Raw genomic sequence first — 12,333 nt, 5'->3', positions numbered from 1 at the left:
GATGCTCAATCAGAAACTTCTTAGCGATTGCTCATATGCCTGAAACACATTCTGTGAGCTGAGCTAATCCCTGCCAAAATCAGAAACAAGATGCGAATGAAATAGATATAAATCAACGCTTACAAGTAATAATACCTATAATTGCTGCCAAACCAGGGCAACAGAAATACTTGCATATAGAGAAACTGAAATTGTATTAAATATTCTTTGCATTCCTTCTTTAAAACAAACAAACAAAAAGCAACAAGGAGACTAAAGGTGCCACATCCCCAGCACCTGAGAGCAGTGACCGAAGGATCAGAGTGTCCTCCAAACACTGGAGACAAAAGCCAGCACCTTCAGTAGTTAGTTGTTTCAGCACTTACCGATGCCATCCGGAATTGTTTCTAATAAGTTCTGGGAAATGACTAAGTCCGTTAATGAAGTCAGGCCACTGATTTCTTCAGGAAGTCTTTCCAACCTGTTTTCAGAGACATCTAAGCACAACAGGTTCTTCAGATTTCCTATTTCCTACGTTAATGACATAGAAAAAGAAACTCATGCTTAAACCTGCCATAGTACAGAGGAATTTGTTACAGTGATATTTCGCCATCAAATCCCAAAGCAGTCCTAAGCATGTTTCTTTAGCTTTCATCTAAATGTGAAAGCAGGAGTGAATTTCCAGACCCCCTTCCAATGAAAACGGGAAGCTGCATGAATTTCAGACACGGAGCTGGGAGGGCTGCCAAGCCCTCCAACTCCAGGCAAGCAAAGAATCATTCACTTAACAGATGAAGAGATAGATACCAAGATACAACACATTGCCTTTCAGGTCACACAAATTGGGGGGCGGAAAGGAGGCTAGAATCCAGTTCTCCAAGTTTGTAACCAATCACTTAGTAACCAGCTTACACACTTCAGCATGACCCTGAGACTTTCTCTGTTAAGAAACCATCTACTTTTTATTTCCTGTGAAAGATAGTGCTTGTTACAACAAACATCAATACAGTTGCTTCCTAGCAAAACTGGACCCATAGACCCACTGACACACTTAACATCAACAGAAAACAGAAGCATACTGCTTTTTTTTTTTTTTTTAAGCTGAGCCATCCTGCTACCTGTTGGCAGCTCAGCGGCTGCTCAGCTTGGGCTGGACTCGAACCGCTATTGCTCAGAGCTCAAACTCTTGAGCGAGCTCTTAACCAACTGAGCCACTCGGCCGGCCCCGAAGCATACTGCTTTTAAGGAAAACAGTCTACCCAGGAGTGGGGAAAGTACCTCAAGGAGTCTAACAGTCTATTCAAGAGTTATCTTACCTTCCACTCACAAAATGCCTATTTTCTCTGTTCTGACTGCTTCCACTTTCCCATTCCACTGCTGCCCCATTAAATTCCCACTCTCTCGTTACCCTCTCATCTGGACTGTTAGTTTTGCCTCTTGGTCTCTCTCTACCCAAGTCTGTTCTACAGACTGTGCTTCCATGTTTCCCTCCTGGAAATAGGGCCAGTTCTAGTCATGTAATCAGACCACCTCTTCGACTCAAAAAAAGTCTCATGGCTCCCTGATGTCTACATAAGTACAAATTCCTCAATCTGTATTTAATTTGGTCTGATCTATTCTTTCCAGCTTATCTCCTACGACTCCCCACCCCATATTCCCCATCTGTAGCAAACCAGACTACATTTCTACTAATTCCATGCCAGGTCCCTGAAGATGTTCTACCTTTTCATTAATTCTTTTTAACAATGTTGTTATATCCTTTTCTTTCTTTCATCAAGGAAAAAATAATAATTTTGATTATTTGAGCTGGTCTGATGTGGTTAGTCCTGGTTTAACGGGAGTTTATACAAGAGAAGCAAATGAGATGTTTAAATCGCCATTTATAACATGATCACTGGCATTTTAATTTCTTTGTGTTTAGGATGTGGCATTCTCCACGTTAATCATTTATGCACATCTGCACACACATATACTCTTCCCCCTTCATGTATAATAGCTGATACTTTATTACTTTCCATATAACTTGCTGGTATCTTTCCCAACCCTTTGACTCCTAAAGTAACCAGAATTCTCTCAATCAGGATTTGTCGTAATTTTCTAGAGAAATCTAAGTATTAATCAGACCCTCACCCGTATCGGTTGTTGGTCTGTCCTTTCTTTTTCCTGAATGTAGCCTAGATCTCAGAAATAGATTCAGATTAGTTCCTTAGTTCCATCAGTCATAAGCGATGTCATGGAAATTCCAGTTAAATGTTTACTGTAATACTTTACTAAAGTACTTTAACACTAACAGAGTTGTAGACCTCCTTGTGTTGATATGGCATTCCCCACCAGAAGCGCACAGGCCATCACAACTTGTTCACATAGCTGAGCAGAGACACCATCTGAATTACTTTAAAATAAAAGCACCTAGACCATAATGAAATATATTCTGGCTTTAAAGACTGGTTGTGTGATACACCAAAGAATAAAATTCAGTGACAGTGGGAGAAAAACAAAATAAGAGGAAAATTCCCACTTGTGGTTGTTTTTTTGCTTGTTTAGGTTTCTCTCTCAACTAACCAGAAGGCAGGGTTGCTTACTGGGAGTCCACAAGACAACTATGTGGTGAGAAGTCTATACAAGGCTCCATTTCACTTGGAACACGATTCTCACACTTGGCAACAGTAGGGAAAACCTGAAAACCACGATGTTCCAGCTACACCATAAGCAATCTTTTAAAATAAAGATTAAATAAAAACTTTTAACATTGCTTTTATATCAATTATTACAGGGCAAAATGTGGTCAAAATTATCCCAAAGCACCTGGCACATCATAAAGAGTGGCATAAATGTATATACCATCAGAATCAGGGGTCCTGGCAATTTACAGATTTGCTGGCCTTGAAGTAAGCCTTATGGGTAGCAAGCATGAAGACTTCACAAACTAAAGGATACATTTACTTCCTTTAGAAATTGTGGATTGAGGCTTTCAGTTTTTCTACGGCCATATAGCATGATGAATGCTCAATATATTTTTCCAAATGTGCTTTTTCAACCAATGTTTTTGGTTTTGAAAATCTCTTTTATAAAAAATTTCACACAGGGCCGGCCGAGTGGCGCGATGGTTAAGAACTCGCTTGGGATGCCAGAGAGCCCCGGTTCGGATCCCACATATGAGGGCCAGTGACACTGCCCTCCACAGCTAAGATGCTGAACAACAGCTCAACCTGGAGCTGGGCTGCCGTGAGTCGCCGGCGACGGCGTAGGCTGCAGTCCCTGTGGCAGTGGATTGCCATGGGCTACCGTGTGTGGCCAGCAGCCAGCGTGAGCGGCCAGCAGCCGCAGTGAGCGGCCGTCCAGAAGCCGGCGACCGATCTGCCTCACCCGGGAAGAGCGCAATGATGGTGCCAACTTGGGCCAGTGAAGCAACGTCCTCCACAACTAGATTGAAGAACAAAACGACAGCAACTTGTCTGTTCCCCTTTCCCCAATTCCCCAGCACTGTTCCCATCCCCCCAATTCCCCAATAAAAATCTTTAAAAAAAAAAAAATTTCACACAGAAGCAAGGAACACGTGAGGGTGGTGGCTGTTGTTTTATGTTTCAGGGGGGACAACGTGAAATTAAGCACTCACCTGAGGTAATTCCGACAACTGATTGCCATCCAACCAGAGATCCTTTAGATGTAAGAGAGCTCCGATTGATTCTGGCTAAAACAACAAAAAAAGAATGTTATGGTAACAAAGATCCAAGTCTTCTATTAAGAAAGAAAGAATCCTATTTCAACAGTTAACTATTGGGTACCTCGGAGATGTTTGTTGGTATTTCTCTAATATCAAGCTCCCCTTCCTACAAGCACCCCACCCCCCACCACTCTCCAAGAATGCCAGTTCTTTCCACCAATGCCCGTCATCTCTAGTCCTGACCCTTCTCACGCATGAATCATCATTCTTAACCCATGTGAACTGTAGCACATTCTTTAATGTTGCCAAGCTATATATGTGGAAATATTGGTTTATAAAAAAGCATCCCTACAGAGCTCCCCCCAAATATTTTGTGATCATAACTAAGGAAAAAGTTAAATTCAAATCATCCTTCAATATAGACTTACCAAATTATATAGTTCATTGTTTCCTAAATCAAGTTCTTCTAGTCTCCGTAGCTGGGTAAGAGAGCTATTTTAAAAAAAAAAACCAAAAAAACAAAAAACTTAGTACTCAGAAATGCTGAGCAATGTGGTATTTCTCACTTTAACTTCCAAAAATAAGATTAATTTGGGTTTTATGCAGTAAATATTGCATAGGATGGGCTATCAAGAGAAAGCTGCCATCTTCCAAGCTTTCTATATGACACAGAATTGCTTTTTGACAAAATACTATCGTACTTTTTTTTTTTAATGCTTGAAGAAATTCATTCAGTACAAAATCCCCTCTCATTTTCCCCAGACTCACTCAGGAAGATATGTAAGAAGATTCTCTCTCAGTTCCAGTGAAGCCAGGTTATAAAGACTAGAAATGAACAGAAGAAAAAAGTATAAGGAAAATTCCTAAGATTCTTCCTTACCCCCACTCCCCCTCCCGCAACACACTCCACAAGTAGCAACTCTTAGTAAAACCTTGTATGTTATTTCCCAGGGGAAGAATATCATCACCACCCCCATTAACAACAACATAATCTCCACCCCCCAAATTTTAATATTAAAATAAAAAGAGTAGTATTGTCACTATAAAGCACCCTCATTCAAACACCTTGTACGTTTGATATGTGAAAATAACTCACTGGTCATTGACAGACAACCACTCTTGGGATCAAGACAGAAGCCAAATATGTGCCTCTAGACTTAAGAATGTAAAAAATGTGCCGTTCCCATAAAAACAGTAACACCTTTCATCTCACGGAGCTCAGAGCTCTTCTTTCAAACATCAGCGAGAGACCGTCCCTGTTTGAAAGTAGTGGGCATCTCAGTCCAGGGAGCCCAAGTGCTCTACTTAAGGCCATCAACTCAGAGAGCAAGTGGCAGCAGCGCTATGGAAATAACTGCCATTTCAATGCATTAGGGATAACGTAATAACGCACCTCGCATGGGGCCTGGAACACAAGACCGAGTCAATAAATGGCAGCTATAATAATGTTGCTTTTACTTCTATTCAACCCCAGAATGGCACTCTTCGCCACAGATTCTCCGGCCTCTCGGGTGTACTCCGTGCCTACTAGTAGCACTATGAAGGGACACTGATTATCTGCAGCCCCAGAAACCTAAAACATCCAAGTGATGTCAGCATTGGCCCAACACACTGATTCAGAAGATGACAGATTCATCTGTTACTCCAACAGGCACTGTACCAAGCTCAACACCAATCGAAAACTCAAGCTTTTGCTAATGTCACCATAGTAACATTCAGATTCGGAGAATTTTCATGTGCGAGCGCAGAGAACTCGGGAGTCAGACATTATCCCAACACTCTAATCTGCCTTAATCCTCTATTTTCCTGCCAACACGAAAGTCAGAATCATGGGCACTAACAAAGCTGGTTTCATAACATTAGAAAATGTAACCTTGATTTGCATGAGTAGTATATACATACCTAAAGCTTGTTTGCTTGAAAACATACTTTAATTACACTATGAAATGCACATCTTCTGTATCTGCTCCAATTTTAGAAAACTGAATAATAGTTTTCATAATTAAAGCAAGAGCAAACATATAAAACTCTTTAGAATGTATCTTCTTTTAAATCAAAATCCCTGCTAATAAGTAATTATGAATTGAATGCCAAAATTCTCAAAAAAAAAAAAAAAAGTAACCTGGTGGGAAGTTGGAGCTATTTGGTTCTACTTTCTCTGGGCCAAGTCTTTACATATTGGGTCGCCGGGAAAGTCATGACGTATTTTTCTATGTTTTTCAATGCAAAAGTGTGGCATGACTTTCGGGACAACCCAATAGAAGTAGCAATGATGGTGAGGACACCACCCAGTATCTACTTCCAAAAGCAATCGGTAATAAGGGAGTTAAGTAAGATTGTAAAAGTAATTGTAAAAACAAGATTTCAAAACACAGGGCTTTGTTTTCAGCTTTAAATTTTCATGTAACCCTTAGCCAATTTTACCGGGGAGGTGGTAATCATTTGGTAATTTTCACATTTGTAGTTTAAAAATCACTGACAGACCTGCTATTTTATCTAAGTTCAACAAACCATTACTCACACACCTATTTTGACTCACGAAAGACATCCGCTAATAAAAGGAGAAAAAAGTCCTGCTTTGCTTAAAAATTTTGACTTGCTGGGCATCATCAAATGCACATTACAAAGCATTTGTGTTACACAGGCCTTGGAGCTGGGCGTGTTACCAAGGTCTGCGGCCTTGGTCAAGGCCACCTGCCTGATTCAGAGACTAGAGCTGGGGAGGCACCTGCCCGCTACCTGTGGCAGGAGACGCTGCGCAGGGCTCCTTACACACACCATCTCTTGATATTAGTAACAACCAGGACACCCGTGACACAATTAGGAATGTGAGGGTGGTATATATACATAATAGAATACTATTCTGCCATAAGAAAAGATTAAATACTGACATTTGCGACAGCATGGATGGATCTTGAGATTATTATGCTCAGCGAAATAAGTCAGACAGAAAAAGTCGAGAACCATATGATTTCACTGATATGTGGGATATAAAACTGAAAGCAACAAAGGAACAAGACAAACAAATGAAGAAACAGAACTCATAGACACAGACAATAGTTCAGTGGTTACCAGAGGGTAAGGGGGGAGGAGGGATAGTAGAAGAGAGTAAAGGGGATCAAATACATGGTGATGGAAGGAGAACTGACTCTGGGTGGTGAGCACACAATGTGACATATAGATGATGTGTTACAGAATTGTACACCTGAAACCTATGTAACATTGACTATGTAACATTGTCACCCCAATAAACATTAATTAAAAAAAAAAAGTGAGGCTTCATGTGAGGTCCCCTGGAAAGCAGCATGCCACAGTTCAAATCTGGTCAAAAGCCAAAAGCCTTGCCCTCACGCTTCACTGCCTTGAGGCACTTCGGGGCCCTCCATTCTCTGGAACTCTCGCTTTATAATTTAAATTTTAAAAACACCTATCAATTTTGGGTGAGTTCATGTCTTACCCATCTTAACCACACCACAGACACTGGGATTTTTGTTGGTTTATGTCATTTTAAAATCACGATACACATTTTTCAGTTATCTTGAAATTGTGTCTTGAGGGTACAAGGCATAGGCCAACAGTTACTAAAAGCAAACAATGCTTGAGCAAAAATGCCAGCAGAGTTGGGGACAGATAGAACTTAATAACGTCACGTTAGATTGAATGCATAGTTCCCACTCTTATCATGTTAACTCCAAATATAACATCCAGTTAAGGAAAAAAGGTCTGACTACAAAATTTGTTAGTTTCTATTGGTTTTGGATAGTAGGGTAATGTGAATATACAGGTGTTACAACAACAAGTATATTTTTATAACCTTTCAAAATTCAAAATTAATTTAAAACAAAGTATATAAAATAATAGCCTTTCTGAGTTAATGCTTCTCTATAGTTTTAAACTATTTAAAAATAACTAACTCAAACATTATACTCAGACGCTATGTGGGCGAGAGACCAGAGGCTCAGGCTCAAATCCTGGCCTGTCCCTCACTAACTAGCTGGATATGCTCAGCTGAAGCGCTTCGCCAGTGTATCTCAATTTTCCCTAAAATAAATATACAATAAAACCTTGGATTGCGAGTAACATGGTCTGGGAATGTTCCGTAATACGAGCAAACATATCTAATACATTTTAACATGGTAAACGAATGATGCCTTGCAATACGAGTAGTCTGTTTCTAGAACGAATTATGCTCGCAAACCAAAGTAATCATATCTACTATGGCAATTAGGGCATAATATATTTTCCCTTCAAGCGAACTGAGCCAGTTTGTGCCCTATTTCTTTGAGCCAATCCTTGCCCCTGAGCACAGTCAGGTATCTTACAAGTGAGAGCACCCTGAGTCAGGGTCTGCTGAAAAGTGGCTACAAGATGCTACTAATCACGAGAGTCATCCTCGCAACAGAACACTTCTTGAAGCAAAGGCCCTACTGGTAGATGGTGAGCTTCTGGCATTGATCAACTTTTAACTGACCACACATTGTCCATAGCTGGTGACTATTGGGAAACAAGGAATAGAAAGCAAAGAAATAGCTTTGACTACAGACTCCCACCTCCCACATGAACCCAAACTTCAGGGTATAATCTAGACTGGTCCTTCTCAGGTGAAGAGAATCATCAACTGACTGTAGAATGAAACTGGGTTTGGCTCTCATCAGTAGCTTGCCTAGGATAGTTCCAGGCCAAGCGCAGGGTCCTACCAGCCCACTCCAGAGTGTGGCTCTCCAGTCTGTTCTACTGTGTTTCCCCGAAAATAAGACTGGGTCTTATATTAATTTTTGCTCCAAAAGATGCATTTTATTCATTTATTCATGTACAAAAATCTACCTTTATTCAAATACAGTCATGTCTGGCTGACAATCTTAACTGGGGCTTATTTTGGGGTAGGGCTTAATTTACAAGCACCCTGAAAATCATGCTAGGGCTTATTTTCTGGTTAGGCCTTATTTTCGGGGAAACACAGTAATAACAGCTGATGGAAAACAGGATCTGCCTGAATGCAGATTTAGACCTGAGACACTAATACAAAATTGAATGAATGAATGAATGATCTCCCTTCCCAGTCTTTCAGAATATAACATCTTCAATCAAGACTTCAAGACCATGCCTTCCTCATCAAAGCAATCTATTCAATTCAACATCAACACCTTTGCATCTATTACAGAGCCTAACAAAGAACGCAGTGCTGAGAAGCATTGGAGTGAGGGGTTTATGAACCCAGTTCTGTCTACTTCAGAGGCCAGGCTCTTAATCACTAGGCCAAGAGAAACAAGGAAACCTACGCTTCACATGCATTTATCAGCCACTTCAGTTAAAATATGATATCATAGGGACAAAAGAAAAGTATCAGATATTTCTAATACCTTTACAAATGTGACAAAAATTAGACACTTGAGATGCAATCTGAGAATTACTGATCCTTAATATTCCTACTAATAATTAACGATAGCGGCAGCTTACTAGGTGACACATATTGTTCTAAGTGCTTTCTAAGAATTAACTTTATAAATGAGAAAACTAAAGCACACTGAGGGAACCTGAGCAAGGTCTCATACAACTGGTGGGCAAGCGGCAAAGCCAGGGCTCACTAAGGAATCTGCATTTTTAATCACTGTCTTCTGTGGTCTCTCACTCTTCAGTCAACTTCGTGAATAGAGTGATACATTAATATACATGTATAATAAAGTATTTATTAATAAGGTTTCCTCCCATCTTTGTCCCTCATCTATCTGGTTTCGCAGCACCGAGACCCTCCTCACGGGAAGCCATCTTTTTTCTTAGTTACTTCTGCATACAACCGGAGTTTTCTTTTATGCAAAGACAAGCAGATATGAAAATACAGTCTTTTCCTTCTCTTTTTCACATGAAAGGTAGCAACCTATACACATCTGGTACTTTGCTTCCCTCACATAACAGATTTTTGTCTTATTTCTTATTTTTACATACCAGTATTTTTTTTAATTACACAGTATCTCGCTGTCTATATATACCATATATATATTTTTTAAACACTCCTCTATTAGTAGCTATTTTACCCTTCAATTTTAATTTCTGGCAAATTATATTTCTACATGATACTGTTGGAATGACCTCATCTTCCCTCCCAGAAAAAAAAACATGATTTTCTATTCTCCGTATCACTTCTACCTTTTCTAACACTAAATAGGGTTCAAACAAAACCTAACAGCTCTTGCAGGCAGTGTGTTGAAGCATTTCTCCTCAGCCCGCTAATGCTCCATGTTTTACACAGTTCATGATAGCAGGGACAAAAGTAATACTCTTTTGTAAGTCAGAATGTAGGCCAACTGTATTTTTAGGATTCTATTTCAGGGACTGGGTGAGTGGTTACTTTAAAGAATTGACATCTGTTCTTCACTATATTTTTAAAAACCCTCTTTCATACACTTGGATTACTTTTCGATTTTGGTGGACAAAATCATTAAGAAAGTAAAGAATAAAATAAAGTAGCCCCAGCAAACAAACAACAGTATACTATGAAGTCATTAAAATATAAGCTCTATAAACATTTATGGCAATGATATTTGAGGAAAACAATATTGATGGGGGTAAGGGAAGTTGTTTAACATTCATAGTGCTTCTGCATTTTAAAATATCAGTAAGTATTTAAGAATTCTCTGGTTACAAATTTCCTTATGGTGGCTTTGGTCTGGATATTTTTTTTTAATGTTTATGTTTGTTTTTGAAACAGTAAATATTTTATAGAAACTCCCAGGCCTCAAAAAAGAGCATTAAATATGATAACAGTTTTCAAAAAGGAGGTTTATTCCTCTTAGGCAGCATGCACTAATACAATATAGGTAAGCAGCCCAGCATGAGGCCTTAATAGCACGGGTCACGTGACTCACTTCAAGCCCACTCAAATTAAGGTCACCATCCCCAAGGGCAGCAGAGACAAAATCAGACCCACATGCTCTACTTCAATCTGCCAGAGAACCCAGGGCCGGCTGGGCTTCTATTAGCAAACTGTCATAATTAAATGTCTATTCATAATAACCACTTAGTGACTGACAACTATGTTTTGGGCATGGTGCCAGTCCATTACATAGATTCCTTATCCTTTAAAAAGGCTGTTTTTTGAAGGGGAAAAAAATTTAAGTAAACAGAGAAGCCATGTATAGATACATTAGGCTAACTTACTTTTTTGGGGGAGGGTATTAGTTTCCTTTATGGCCAAGGATATGTGACCGCATGGAGACAGATTCACAAAGTAAAGACAAAGCAGTATGCTGCCAGATGGAAGCAGAGGCCTCCCAGATCCTCAAAATTCTCCCTGTTCCCAATGGGGTTTCTGTATCCTCCCAACCCTCACTTCTACTCCCCGTCACCTGACTGCTTTGGGGGCTCTGGCTATGTGTACCCGCCTGATCACCAGGTGTGAGTAACTGAGACAAAACGACCTCAGCACATTACTCGTAAGGCTGCATTACAGCCTATTTCCAGTGAGAATAAACTGGGTTAGTTTCCCTGCCACAGGATCGTCTTTCAGCAGTACCAGGCTTCAATCTATCTAAGTTCCATCGTTTTCTTTTTTTCATTGAGATCTATTTTACGTAGTATAACATTCACCTGTTTTAATGTGCACAATTCAGTGGTTCTTATTTATTTATATTCACAAGGTTGTGCAAATATCACCACTACCTAATTCCAGAAAATTTTCATCACCCAAAAAGAAACCTCAAAGAAAAAGAAAAAAAGAAACTTCATAGCCATCAGAAGTCATTCCTTATCCCCACGCTGCCCCACCTCTCCATCCCCTGCCCCGGCCCCTGGAGACCACTAATCTAATCTCTGTCTCTATGGATTTGCCTATTCTGAACATTTCATATAAATGGAATCATACAATATGTGGCCTTTCCTGCCTGGCTTCTTTTACTTAATATGTTTTTAAGGTTTATCAATGTTATAGCATATATCAGTACCTCATTACTTTTTATGGCTGCGTAATATTCCATTACATGGATATATCACATTTTATTTATCAGTTCATCCACTGATGAAAATTTGAGTTGTTTCCACTTTCTGGCTATTATGAATAATGCTGCTATGTACATTGATGAACAATTTTTTTCTGTAAACATGTGTTTTCAATTCTCTTGGGTATATATATATATCTATAACCAGAAAATGCTACGTCATATGGCAACTATGTTCAACTTTTTGAGGAGGAAGAACCTGCTCCCTCAAGTGAGGGGCTGCATCATTTTACATTCTCACCATCAATATATGAGGGTTTCAATTTCACCACATCCTCTCTTACACTTGTTACTGATCACCTTTTTGATGACAGTCACTTAGTGGGTATAACACGGTGTATCACTGTGGTTTTGATTTGCATTTATCTGATGACTAATGATGCTGAGCGTTTTTTCACGTGCATATTGCCATTTACCGTGTTTTGCCCTGTATAAGGCACACTTTTTTGCCCAAATTTTTGAGAGAAAAATAAGGACGTACATTATACATGGGTAGGACTAATTCCATATCTATATAAATGTTTTTAATTCTTTTATTTATGCTTATGAGTTAAAAGTGTAACTCTAGAAATCAACAATATCCATATGCAAAATAATACCCTGGAATATGATCATCGGTTTTGTTGAACTTATGACAAACTTGCAACGACGAAGAGCTCTTCGTCAACTAGGATGCGTAAATATTGTAAATTTGCTACC

General features: G+C 39.5%; 1 protein-coding gene across 2 annotated transcripts in view; it reads right to left on the bottom strand.

Moving 5' to 3' along the window:
• LRRC1 (leucine rich repeat containing 1) overlaps window positions 1-12,333 on the bottom strand; it is a 135,937-nt gene that overhangs the window by 26,231 nt on the left and 97,373 nt on the right. For both annotated transcript variants that reach the window (XM_019668109.1, XM_019668110.1), the window contains exons 5-8: window positions 4,412-4,468; window positions 4,072-4,135; window positions 3,596-3,670; window positions 366-510 (exon numbers count right to left, since the gene is read on the bottom strand). In XM_019668109.1, the coding sequence (XP_019523654.1) occupies window positions 366-510; window positions 3,596-3,670; window positions 4,072-4,135; window positions 4,412-4,468 (341 nt within the window). The remainder of the gene's footprint in view (window positions 1-365; window positions 511-3,595; window positions 3,671-4,071; window positions 4,136-4,411; window positions 4,469-12,333) is intronic.

The sequence above is a fragment of the Hipposideros armiger genome, unplaced genomic scaffold (genome assembly GCF_001890085.2).
Source record: "Hipposideros armiger isolate ML-2016 unplaced genomic scaffold, ASM189008v1 scaffold_516, whole genome shotgun sequence".
In the NCBI taxonomy this organism is placed as follows: domain Eukaryota; kingdom Metazoa; phylum Chordata; class Mammalia; order Chiroptera; family Hipposideridae; genus Hipposideros; species Hipposideros armiger.
The sequence above is the reverse complement of the archived record's forward strand: the minus strand, read 5'-3'. Positions and strand labels throughout refer to the sequence as shown.